This window comes from Aedes aegypti, chromosome 2, assembly GCF_002204515.2.
Source record: "Aedes aegypti strain LVP_AGWG chromosome 2, AaegL5.0 Primary Assembly, whole genome shotgun sequence".
NCBI classification, from domain to species: Eukaryota; Metazoa; Arthropoda; class Insecta; order Diptera; family Culicidae; genus Aedes; species Aedes aegypti.
Window position 1 is genome coordinate 394,661,052 of NC_035108.1, and position 13,267 is coordinate 394,674,318.

General features: G+C 36.1%; 1 protein-coding gene across 1 annotated transcript; it reads left to right on the forward strand.

Moving 5' to 3' along the window:
* Positions 1-11,358: 11,358 nt before the first annotated feature.
* Positions 11,359-12,151, forward strand: LOC110676959 (histidine-rich glycoprotein). The gene has a single exon (XM_021847017.1). The coding sequence runs from the start codon at positions 11,383-11,385 to the stop codon at positions 12,088-12,090; it is 708 nt and encodes a 235-aa protein (XP_021702709.1). The 5' UTR covers positions 11,359-11,382; the 3' UTR covers positions 12,091-12,151.
* The last annotated feature ends 1,116 nt before the right edge of the window (positions 12,152-13,267 follow it).

Here is a 13,267-nt window from a genome sequence, read left to right on the forward strand (position 1 = left end):
TATTTTTGAATTAAGAGATAGGATAATGGGATTGTTTCCGTTGACGTTCAGAAGCATTCAGTTGTGTCAAGTTTGACAACCTGTAATGATACAGTAAGGTGGACAAGTAATCCGACGAGACGGAGGAATCAAACAAAGATGTCAGCTTGTTTCAAAAAATCGTACAAAAACTTTACGTACTCAAGATCAAGTTTACCCAACACATCTCTGATGTCTTCCTCTACTGGTTTCCCTTGGGATTTGAGGGATGTATAAAAGTTATATCTGGAAATACCGAGTTCTAGCCCTATTCGATAGAAATAAGAGCCTAGGGAGTAGTGTGGTTGGACAAAGGTCGACATATTACCTTAAAAAAGTCTCGACTTAAGTCCAACCCCTTGAACCACGGCTTCTTCGATACCTGCGGGAGAATGGAATATAACCAACTATCCAGTTCTTCGGCGTCCCATTTTTGTTACCAGCTGACCGATGCATATTGACGAGCAATTGGAAAAGAAATCATTAAAGGCGTTTTGTCGGTCAAAAATATCACCTTCCATAGCGCCCACCTTGGCGAGTGAGTCCGCTTTCTCATTGCCTGGGATTGAGCAATGCAAAGGGACCCAAACCATGGTGATAGTATATGAAAATCGCTATATCGCTAAATCGAGTAGAACAATTTGTTTTTGACCCGTTTTAGATGTTCCCGGAAATGACGGAAATTCACCAGCTGCATATTTGAAACCAGGAGGTGAGGAGTTTTTGGTATTTCCACCATTTCTTGATTTTGTGAAAGAGTTTTGAGGAAAGTTTTGAACAACAGGAACGTTCTGAGAAGCCTGTTGCTTCAAGTGCCGTTTTGTAACCACACGCTTCCTTTTCGTTCCTACTTCAATTACGGTATACTCTTCCCCATCCTCAGAGTCATCGCTTTTATCGTTATCCGGCAGGGATGCGAAGATATTGTTACTGCCCAGACAACCAGAAATCGCATTAAAGTTCACGTAATAACTCGTTTATTCATATAAATTGCATCAAACCCGCAAAACATGGCGAATAAAATCGTCAGATTGATGAGTTTCCTCGCATAAAACGCATTATTTCTGAGTTCAATTATACATTTTGTTTCGTCCCGTACACTTGTACAAAGTAAGTCGCATAAATCCGTAGCAGCTGTCAAATATACATTTGTTATCATAAGTTAAGCCGCATAAGCTCACAGGTTAGTTCGGTAGAAATTTTATACACTCGCATTGTATGCTGTTATTCATCACATAATATATGCACGTATATCGCCTCCACTTTTGTACGTAGAAGACCTTTTCGCGACATCCTATAAGTGAAATTTTGCACATACAAAGCCTCCAGGTGATTTCGTTATACGTACATTTTGGTTGTCTGGGTGGTCATAGAGTGGACCGATGGTACAACAGTTGGAGTGATCTTTTTCAGCATATCTGCATCAGATCGCCTTTATTTCAGACCGTTGTTTCAGGGAGTTTATGGTATGTTTCTCGCCCTCTAGGTACTTCGGGCATGCACTGAGCTCATGGGGACAGCAGCCGTCTTTGAGTAATGGGGCATTTGGGTTTCTAGTACCACGCTAGCCAACTAATGATCTTCAAAACTTCAAAAAACAAAATATCGTACTTGTTTTTAATAATTATGATTCGTGGATTACGGCTAACCAGCCGAGTGGAAGTTTGACAACTACCGAAAACTAAACATTACATATACTTTGCAAATGGATTAAATGGACAAATTGATGTGAATTTTGCGAAAAAGTTACACGTCCTCTCGTGGCGTAGGGGTGACGTGTAACTTTTTCGCAAACTTCACATCAATTTGTCCATTTGATCCAATTGCAAAGTATATGTAATAATATCGCAATTTTCAGATATCTCAAAGACAAATTAACCGATTTGTATGATATTATCTGAGTAGCTCCTCACTACCTAGAATTGTATAGTCAACATTTTATTTAACTTTTTTTTATAATCTGGCCAAAAACAAAATGGCCACCAAAGAAATTTTAGATGGAGAATGTCGGGCCCCCAACGGTCATCGAAATATCTTCTAAATCAGATAACCAATGATTATTATTGACAATTTTTGAACTTGAGAAAAAATTGTGCAAAAAAATTTAGAAACAAAAGAGTTATCATGGTTTGATTTTTTTGCGGTAAGAAATTAAGCTGCAGGTAGGGGGGTTAATATGAAGACAGGAGTTTGTGTAACGTTTACTCAATGCTCGCTTAATATGGATGTTAGCTATCTTTCATCAGATCAAAATCGTAAAGATAGTTTTTATCCTATACAGTGTTGCCAGTCGGGGCCTTCCTTAGCCGAGTGGTCAGAGTCCGCGGCTTCGGTCTGGGTTCGATTCCCGGTCGGTCCAGGATCTTCACATTGAAGAAATTTCCATGAATTCCCTGGGCATAGAGAAACTATGATAAATATTGATGAAACATATTTCTTTAAAGGATCCTACAAGAATGTTGCATCAACTCTCTGTGGCACTCATAAAATAATTTAACAAATAGTATTTGTGGGATCCCTGAAGTACTTTTGGGGAACCTAGAAGAGGAGTAAAGGGTGTCCCAGAAAGTATGGGTATAAAGAAAATCATAGTATTTGACTTTGATTCATCCTCACCTTAAAACACAGCTAGTGAAAATTATTGTTATTGATTTTTTTTCACATGATGAGTTCAAAAACGCTTTACATTAATAAATGTTGTGCTAGATCAGGGGTTTTCAGCTTTTTCAGCTCGCGGAATACTTTTTGAAATAAAACTGTTGCGCGGAGCACCTGTTCTTTATCACCACTTGAAAATCTGGACTTTTTTTTAATACGGGTGTCTGTCAGAGCTAAGCAATTAGGGCGGCATTGTTTCTCTAATGAGATTCTGCTCAGAGGATTCGAACACATAAAAATAAGGAAATATCGACCGCCACTTTCTCAAGGAATTGTACGAATTTCTTGAAGTTATATAAGGTACCGCGGGGCAAGTGGGAACGAAAAAAACGATATTTCAAACAAATTGTTCAATAAAATTTTCAAATGTCAATATTTTTCAAATCCAACAACACAATCACATTTTGGCAACATATTTGCTGGTGTGTGCATGAAACTAATCGAATAAATTCGAAATTGTGAAAACCTTGGAAGAAAGTTTTACAATGAACCAATGGACGTAGTTACCTCGCTAAGCGGGGCAAGTGGGACACATTCAGTTTCATGCGTCAATCCACATCAGTAAGTCAACCATTACAATAATAGGATTGATAAGTCATTGATTTTTAATGTTAAGTACATATTTGATGTACATAAGGGATCAACCATAAAATACGTTACGTTTTAGGAAGAAACCCTTCATTTAATAGTATGTCACCTCACATTTAATATTAACTGAAAATTCCTCAACAAAAGCGGAAAGAGGAATTGAACATGTTCAAAATAAATCATTTATTAGTTGTTAATTAAAATATAGCACATAAACAATCAATAATTGACGAAATTATAAGTATGTTTTGGTATTATTTATATGCATGGCAGAAAACCACCTTATAGGATGGAATTGTTTTCCATCACTACTTAATTTGGTAGAGACAACAAATAAAGTTCAGATAACATAGAAAAGTAATAGTTCTCATGATGCATTTCAAATTTCAGCTGTGTGTTTGTTCAGTTTTGAAGTCGTATTTCAAAAATAAAAAAATAATTAAAAAATTAAGAATAATAACACTTTTTTTCTCCCTCTTATGCAATTATGTAATTTGAGGTTGATCTTTTTTGATAAAAATCATTTGTTTGAATGTTATAGTGCTACTCTCTAGCAAAATGTATGTTACGTGTACGAAAAGTTTTTAATCTGGTTTTTGTTTTGATAGGTCCCACTTACCCCAGGTACAAATATATTTTGGGATAAGATAGACCATCGAAAATTTCATATGAAATGACAACAAAATACTGGTTTATCGTAAGCAGCTTGTAATAATACTAAAAATTATAGCTTACTGATGGAAATTCGATTTAAAATACATTTATTTTTGCGGGTCAATGCAAGACGTGAAACGTGTCACAATTTGTCATGCAAGTTGAAAATGGCGCTGAACTGACAACTGTTACATGAACCACATGGTAATAACAATAACAATATGTTTAGTACTAAATACATTCCTTGCCATTGTATCTTCAATTTTCTAGAAGAATACCCCCATGAAAAACTTTTCCTAGTTGAGCTATGACGAAACGCCCCACTTGCCCCGTATTCTCACTTGCCCCGGGGTACCTTAGATTATCAATGGAAATTTTAACTGAGTTGCTGAAAAATACTTCGAGGACTACGAGGAGGTTATTAGATGAACTGTGCAACTAATGTTTACGAAATCCTTCAGAAATATTTTCTGGGAGAATCTAAAACATCTTCGGAGAACCCATGAGAAGTTTCTTGGAGAATTCACTACGCAATCAATAACTGATCTGCTAGAAAAAACTTTCTATTTGTCCGGAAAAATAAGTGAGAAATTTCTATGGAAATTCTTGAGTTACCAGAGTCCAGTCTTGAATAAGTCCTTGAATGATTTTTTTGCGCACCTCCATCAAGGAAATCTACGATCATTTTTTCTGGAAAAAGTTAATTTTCTGTGCTAAGGATTTGCGTGACGTATAAAATCCAGGTGTTGGCTAGGAAGAAGGTTGAGTCCGATAGCTTTTGATGTACTTTGTTCCTATACTTTTGACTATTTGAGTTACTTTTCAGTCAAAGATACTTATATTTCTAACCTAATACTTCAAGCTTCATCGCTTTACGGTTGTTCCAAGTTGTTTTGGGGACCAAAAACTGGCGATGTAAATCTGAAATACCGATAAATAATCGTCACTAACACACGCTATGTCTAAACCAGCAGATTATAAAGATTGAATGTACCTCGGATTTTTTTCCCGGTAGATATCAGTATTTGTTCTTTAATTTCATAATCGGAAGGTTACAAAATATTTAATCGGTTAAATTTTTCCCTTACATTTTGTATGGGCTAAAATGTGTAGTAAAACGTGATTATCACTGATTTTAACAGTATGTATATTAAAAATTAGCTAAAAAGGGGAAAAAATAAAACTTTCACTGATGGAATATTTTAAAATTTTCCGATTATGGAAATGTAACCCAATTACTGAACTCTAAAGGAAGAAAATTCGAGGTACATTCGATTTGTGTGATCTGCTGGTTTATACATAGCGTGTACCGAGCTGTTCTTATAATTATTAGTACATGAACCACTCACTTTCGATGCTTTCAGTACCAAGTATTCCATATTGCGACAAGAACTCAGTTTGATCGTAATCCACAGATTGACAAGAATCAGGTTCCAGTTAACTATAACAATCTTCTGAACATATTTAACATTGTAAAGTTAGGTTTTGATAGCCGCAGCTCCATAACACTTTGTTTTTTTTTTCTACAGATGAATTATGGAACCATAGTGCTTTCTGCCCTCGTGTACATACACGTTACATGTTACCAACACATTTCTTAAAGAGTGCTGATGGAAAATATAAATAAAGATCAGCTGTTCCCAGCAAAATCAAACGGCAGTATTTTAGAACAGCAAATTTGCGCATGGCGAGAGCTCGACGTTTGGCCACGTAATCAAGCATGTATATGTGAAACAATCGAAACACAATAAAAATATTTCATATCCTGTAATTCAGATGATAAAATAAATATACATCCCGATCTGGGATGGTCCAAATTGTTAACTAAATCCAATACCAAGCTTGATAGAGATATTGAATTTAGTCACGTTTTTGACTTCGTTTTGCTCACTGTGCAGTGGAACAAAAGCTCGTTTAAGAAAACCAATTTTGACACGATTATAAAAGAAAACTGGTAAATATTTTGACATAAGTTCATTCAGCAAAATGGTAGCCAATATGATAAAGATTCATTGAGCAAATCTCGTTGAAACCAGGCCGCCATCGGCACATATCGTTGGAATTCCAATTTTATGACACTGATTGTCAGTATATGCTAAAACTAAAAGGTGGTCACGGTGTGCCAGAAACCGTTATTAACAGAAAAAAATGTCCAAGAATTTGGCACCCACCATTCGAAAGAACATCTTCTCCGTGAATTTTAAAATATTCTAACGAGGGAATCGAAAGTTGTCGTGATTTGAAAGTTTTGAGCTATTTAGGAAGGGAAGTTCACATGTTTATGAACATTTCCCAACGGTGCATCATTATTAACTTGTAAACCAGCCAAATTATCACTAGCTTTGCATTAAGCATTCAAAACATATGATATCCAAGCACCTTCTCTGCAAATTTGAAATCATTTGGTCGAGAAAATCTGAAGTTACAGTGATTTGTATTTTTATGATGTTTATATAAGAGCTGATTTATATGCCTTTGTTATGAAAGTGTACATAATTAACAAATAACAATGTCTATAGGACTGACCCTCAGCATTCAAAAGATACAGTAGTCAATTATCTTCGCAGTTAGTTTGAGAATATTTTATAAAAAGACAACATAACTAGAGTACTTTGAAGTTTTGGAGTAATTAAGATTTTTTTTTTCAATCGTCTTAAATAGTGTTGGCAACACGCATTTAATAATTTCGACACAAATTAACTTAACAGATTTGCATTCAACTTGTATCTTTCATTGAAGAAATCCAATGCTTCATTAAATCACAAGCAAATGGGTTCGTTTATGTAAATTTTGTTTCATTTCCGCGCGTTGGCGGGGCAGTGTTTCGTTATGGCCCAAATAAGAATATTGGTGAAACTGAATAATTTGAAAGTGGCACCGTTGCTCAGTCGAGTTTGGATTATCAACTGGTGAGATCGTTTTATTCTTGTGTTTTAAATAAGCTGAATATGATGGTTCACATTTTATTCATGACAGCGAAGGGGATTCGCTTATATAAGTGTTTGCTCAATAAATAGTCAGTAGGAGTTTATTGTAGAAATTAACCTTGTTTCATGTTTTGCAAAATATGTAAATGCAACAAGCCTTATATTTTGTTTGGTTCCTTGAATTATTCGATATTGTAAGTGTCGACTTTTCCTTTTATATACTGATAGATTATTTTTTGGATTGATGCTGCATGATTTGCATCATGCAAAATCTTTGAATGGTTCGTCATCAAAGGTATCGTAATATTGATTCTTCAGTCATGTTTTGGGCATAAAAAGGGTTACTTTTTATTTTATTATATTCATTATGTTGTTGACTTCATTATGTTTTGGGGGAGATATAACAGGGTATAACCAGAGAAAATGATGTGATGATCCCTAGGACTATTGTAATTAAGCGTTTTGTTTACCAAGACGAAACTTTAATATACACACTTAAATTATTTTACGGATTCCTGTAAAATCTCAACAGCTGAACAGTTCGGTGAAATAAATTAAAGGAGTACGGTAAATTTTTACAGTATTCGGTGAAAAATCACCGGAATCCGTAAAATTTCGACGGAACTACGGTGTTTTATTTCACCGAACTGTTCAGCTGTTGAGATTACGGTGAAATTCACCGTAAGAGCTTAGTGTGTAACGTCTTCCAATTTTCCAAACAACATTGACTTATCGTGGAAGTGCAGAGGATTCCAACGGCTTCCTCAAAGATAGTAACACGTAAATATTTATTCCATAACCTTAATTGACCTGTATTCGGACGCAGCAGTACCGCGTCCTGCTTATTACAAGGAATGAGAACTCCATTACTTACACACTAAGAGTGGTGCGATTAATCCTAAGTAGCATCCGTTGGTTCCTTGTACATGTATAGTTGCTCTTATAATAACGGAAAAGCAACAGTAGGCGGTCATTCACGCTATTAAATCACATTGATCAACATATTGATAAGAATTTGTTGCAATTAGTAGTGGTTGAAACATTGAACATGGTAATTTAATAATCAAAATATACTTCCAAAACTTCAAAGTACTTTAGTTATGTTGTCTCTAGATAAAGTATTCTCGAACTAGCTGCAAAGATGCTTGAATAATATATCTTTTAAATGCCGAGTGTCAGTCGTATGAACATATTTATTTGTAAAATCTGTGCATTAATATAACAAAGCCATAGAAAAGCTCTAATTTAAACTTCATAGAAATAATGGAAAACATATAAATCACTGTAACTTTTGATTTTCTCAACGTAATGATTTCAAATTTACAGGAAAAATACTTCGATATCACATGTTTTGAATGCTTAACGCAAAGCTGATGGTTACTTGGCTTGTTTACAAAAATAATAATGATACACCGTTGAGGAATATTTATAAGCATGTGAATATCCCATGCAAAATAGCTCAAAACCTTCAAATCACTATAACTTTCGATTCCCTCGTTAGAATATTTTCAAATTCACGGAGAAGTTGCTTGAATACTATATCTTTCGAATGGTAGGTGCCGAATTCTTGGACATTTTTTTCTGTTAATAACGGTTTCTGGCACACCGTGGTGGTCATTTCAGTTTTCACAAACTGGTGGACCCCTCGTACGCCAGCTAGCCGAACAGTTTGTGAAAAAGTCCATTTTTTTATGAATCATAGGTAATGAACACTAGACTGATGCAAATTTTGAAGGTTTTGCTCCCCTATGCTTAAACAATGTCAATTTTGATGAAAATCATCCTCTCAAAATTTGAAGTGATTCGGAAGAAATTTGGTTGTGCACACGCTATTTGAAGTTTATATGGAAATTACTATGGAAAAGGCAAATCTTTTGTGTTCAATCCTCTAGCTGCTCGTCACAATAATATATGGAAAAGTGAACACATTCATGTCATGTGAAAATTTCCCAGCTTTGCCGAAGACCACATTTCGATGGGACGTAAGGATAATTTGTTATTTTTGATAACAAAGTGTTAATCAAGCTGAGATGATCATTCAATTACTTTCAGAGCAATACTGCTTTTTTGCTATAGAACATAGTAGCCTAGATTTGGATTTGATCTATTTTTTCCGCCAGGAGCACCACTGTTGCCTGTCGAACAGTTGGTGAAGCATGCTACATGCAAACCAACTTTATGATGATGAATAACAATTTATCCTGAGGTCCAATCAAAAAGTGGTCTTCGGCAAAGTTGTAGCTGGGAGGATTTCAAATTAGAAGAATTTGATCACTTTTCCATAACATATCAAGACAAAGAAATGGGGGTGACCTATTTCGCATAAAGACGTTTCGCATAAGGACGTTTCGCATACGGACGTTTGGCATAATGGACGTTTCGCATAAAGCAGTTTCATACAAGAACAGGTAGCATTTTAAAGAAGGCATATAATTCTGATTATGCCAAATGTCCATTATGCCAAACGTCCTTATGCGAAACGTCCTTATGCGAAACGTCTTTATGCGAAATGTCCCACCCCCCAAAGAAATAGAGGGCTGAACACAAAAGGTTGACATTTTCCATAGTAAACTCCATATAATCTTCAAATGGCGTGTGCACTGTCAATTTTCTTCCGAATCACTTCAAACTTTGGGAGGATGCTATTTACCATAATTAAAATCGTTTTAGCATAGGGGAGCAAACATTTAAAACTTTGCATCACTCTAATGGACACTCTAGGTGAGGGTAATTCATCGCTTGAATTTCATCAGGAAACCTTTTTTTTTCACCATTAGCGCAACGCTGGTTTTAAATTCTAAATTTCAAAATTCGACATATTGAGTGTTAATAATCTAAAAAATATCATTCTACCATGACCCCACAGTTATGGATCAAATAGTGTGCAGTTCAACCTATAAAATTCAATAAAATGACATGGAAAACGTAAAATTGTAATTAAAAAGCATGAATTGAATCGTTTCAAATTGGAACTTCGGTTAGTAAACTGTTTTGAGTGTAATATTAATATAGGATTGTATAAAAATTAAAAATTGTATCGGTTTCTGAAAACCATATTATGGATAAATTTTCATATTATGGATCAAATTGTGACATATTACGGACCAGTGCGCAAAACAAGAAATTTTCAACTCAATTCATCTGTATAGCATGATTTGGCGAAAATTTACAATGTGTCACATATTACTGCAAAAAATAGCAGTGTTATAGCTGGAAACAAGGCTAAAATGCCTTTTTTTGTGACTACATTGTAGTAATTGAGACATGAACTGTTTTCACTCTACACCAAGTTTTCCACCCATTTTTGTCTGCTAAAAAACGAAATTGACAAACCTTGATGTTTTATTAGTTTAATCCTTAGTGCTTTTGTCTGAAAATGTCGAATCCAATGCTTAAAATGGCAGAAATCTACATTCTTTGGAAGTGATCCATAACCGTGGTAAACAACCATTTCCTGGTCCATATTATGGATCACTAGTTAGAAGTGCTAATATTCGGTATTTAGAATCAACAGAGAAGAAAAATGTTTTCCAAAGATGAATTCATACTAAATCAAAGTGAACGAGAACGTTTTATGCTATAACATTTGAATTTTACCACCTGTGAGAGCTTATGAATGCTGACGGCACTACTTACAGAAAACGACCATATAATGATAGCTGTGTGGTACCTACTAAACATTTGTCAAATACGCCGTTATTTAGCGGTTGAATGTTGTGCTTACAAATGGTACAAGACAAATAATATAACATGGGAAAAATATGTTTTACGTCAACGTTTTTTGTTTTGAGCGAGTTATCCGATGTTGAATGCCAAAGTGATCCGTCACTGTGGGTGATCCGTAACTGTGTGAGCACTTACATCAATATAGCGTTAAAATCATAGATAGCCACCAGATTTGTCCTCTCAAAATAACGCTCATAATCTTTAGTGTCAAAATATAAAACCAATGATTGAAAACTTGATTTAGAAAATCGTTCATTTCATAAAATTGGAATTCTAACGATATTTGCCAATGGTGGCCTGATTTCAGCGAGAACTGTTCCACTGTATGATGTTTTATTCTTTTGAACTGTAATAGCTTATCTTGATCGTCGATATTTTACCCCACCTTACTCTAAGATTTTAGATTTTTTAGTTTGATTAGGTAAAGACGATTCTGACCCATCAGACCTGTCAATGAAATGATTGTTGACCAATGTTTGACATCTGCGTGACACATTCGATTCACAATTTAAGAATAATCGGTCCACAATTCCATCCATCAACCCATGACAGTCGAACTTTGTCGTTAGCTTTAAATGTTGTTCAACAAATGCGACCATGGGGAACAGCATAAACGTTGCGATAAATTTGCATCAGATACCCAAACCACCGTAGCTGAATGGTTGGAAATTGGGCAACTGCTTTCGAGGTTGACGATTTTTCTACCACCACATCTTGGGCGGTGGTAGAATGAAAGCAATATAAATATCAATTGCGCTGCAACTGGGTTAGTATAGTTTGGTGTCGATTTGCAGATAGACATCTGATCACCATGGCATCAGCCAAAGTGATTTTTCTGTTCGTGGTTGTAATTTGTGCTGTGCTGGTGGCTGAAGCTAGACCTCACGAAAAGGAGGAAGAATGGAAACATGGCGGAGGCAAGGAACATCACTCAGAGGAGCACTCATCTCATGGGGAAAAGGGTGATAAAGGTCACAAACACGATGAGGAGCACGAGGAAGGCAAGAAAGGCCATCACGACAAGGAAGGACACAAGAAAGAATACCACGACGAGGGAGGGCACAAGAAGAAACATCACGACGAGGGAGGATACCACAAAGAAAGCAATAAAGGCGAAAAGGGTGAAAAAGGTCACAAGTTTGAGGAGAGCGGTAGCTTCAAGAAGGGACATTCAACGAAAGGCCATCACGAGATTCACAAGCTAGACGAGTTCAAAAAGGAAAAGAAATTCTTTGATGAAGATCACGATGAGGCTTTCGATGAGAAGTTTGGAGACTTTAAGGAGGAACATGGGTACAAGAAGGGAGGCCATGAAAAGAAGGGACACAAAAAAGCGGGACATCATGAAGACCACTACGGGAAAAAGGGAAAGAAGAAGAAGGGATCTCACCATCACGATCACGTTGGACACAAGGATGAACATGGTCACGATGAACACTGGAACCACAAAGAACATTTCGGCAAAAAGGGTGGCAAGGACCATCACAAAAAGTGGGGACATAAAAAAGGTCACCACTGATCAGTCTAATAATACTCTAAAATCAGCTATTGAATAAATATAACTTGGTATAAAATGCTTACATGATGAATTAATTTGAATCTTTCGAAATGAATATCTTTTCAGCATTGGGTTTAAATTAAGCCAATCGTTTGATCACCGTTCATCAGATTTCCGGATAGTCCGATTTCTGGAATCCATTCGCTGGGATTTTCTCCTGGCATGGAGTTAAATGGCAAAGTTTGGCTTCCCCGTTCAACTCGTTTTGCTGCACATCTCACTTCGACAGAAAAAACATAGTGACCGGCACTGAGCAGTTACTCGTTACTAAATATGCAACTACTGCATGCATGAAATTCAAATTAATTAAATTCAACATTCATGTTTGAGCTACCCTGACGAGCATTGCTGCATTTAGATAATTGGATCCAAAGTCCAAACGGAGTTACTCGGCTTAGTTTGTGTTCGAAACAACAGCTTGTCAGTGGGAACATTTTATTATTTTTCCAACTGATACAATGCCTACGCAGAGGAAGAACTGCAGCATTGGGTACTCGTACATTCGATTGATGACCGAAATCCGTAACGAACTGTGAACGTTGGAACAAATCTATTGAAGCGTTGATTGTAGTGACGAAGCGATGCAAAGGGTCTGTCGGTGCATATTTGAAGGCCGACATGGGCTCCATTTAAAATTGAACCAATTAGCACTACTGTTATAATCGGTCAACTGAGTGCATGCTTCGAAATTTATATGGCTATTGTTGAATGCAACAATTCAGCTGCCAAAACCCGGATTTATCAAGTGGTAAATATATGTCTATTGACGTATCTCTGAAGTGAGTTTGGGAACATTCCTAGAGCGATGCCTGGAAGATTTTCAGTAGTAGCGCCCTAATTATCTTTCCTTGGTAGATTATCTGAGACATTTATTGAAGTCTTCCTAGGTTGATCTGTGGGAGCATTGCTGAAAAAAGTTTTTAGGAATAATGAACAAATTTCTTTTCTTATTCCTGGAATAATATCATATACAGTTTTTAATTAAGTATAGTACTATTTTTCTACTATTGATCCCTTCTCGATCCTTGTTTGGGCCCGTGCCTTTAATTTTTTGTTGGACTCATTAGCGAAAGCTAGCGGTGGTTCTCCTTCTTGGAAACCGTCTAGGGAAAAAAACCTCTTAGAAGGTTACTTCTTT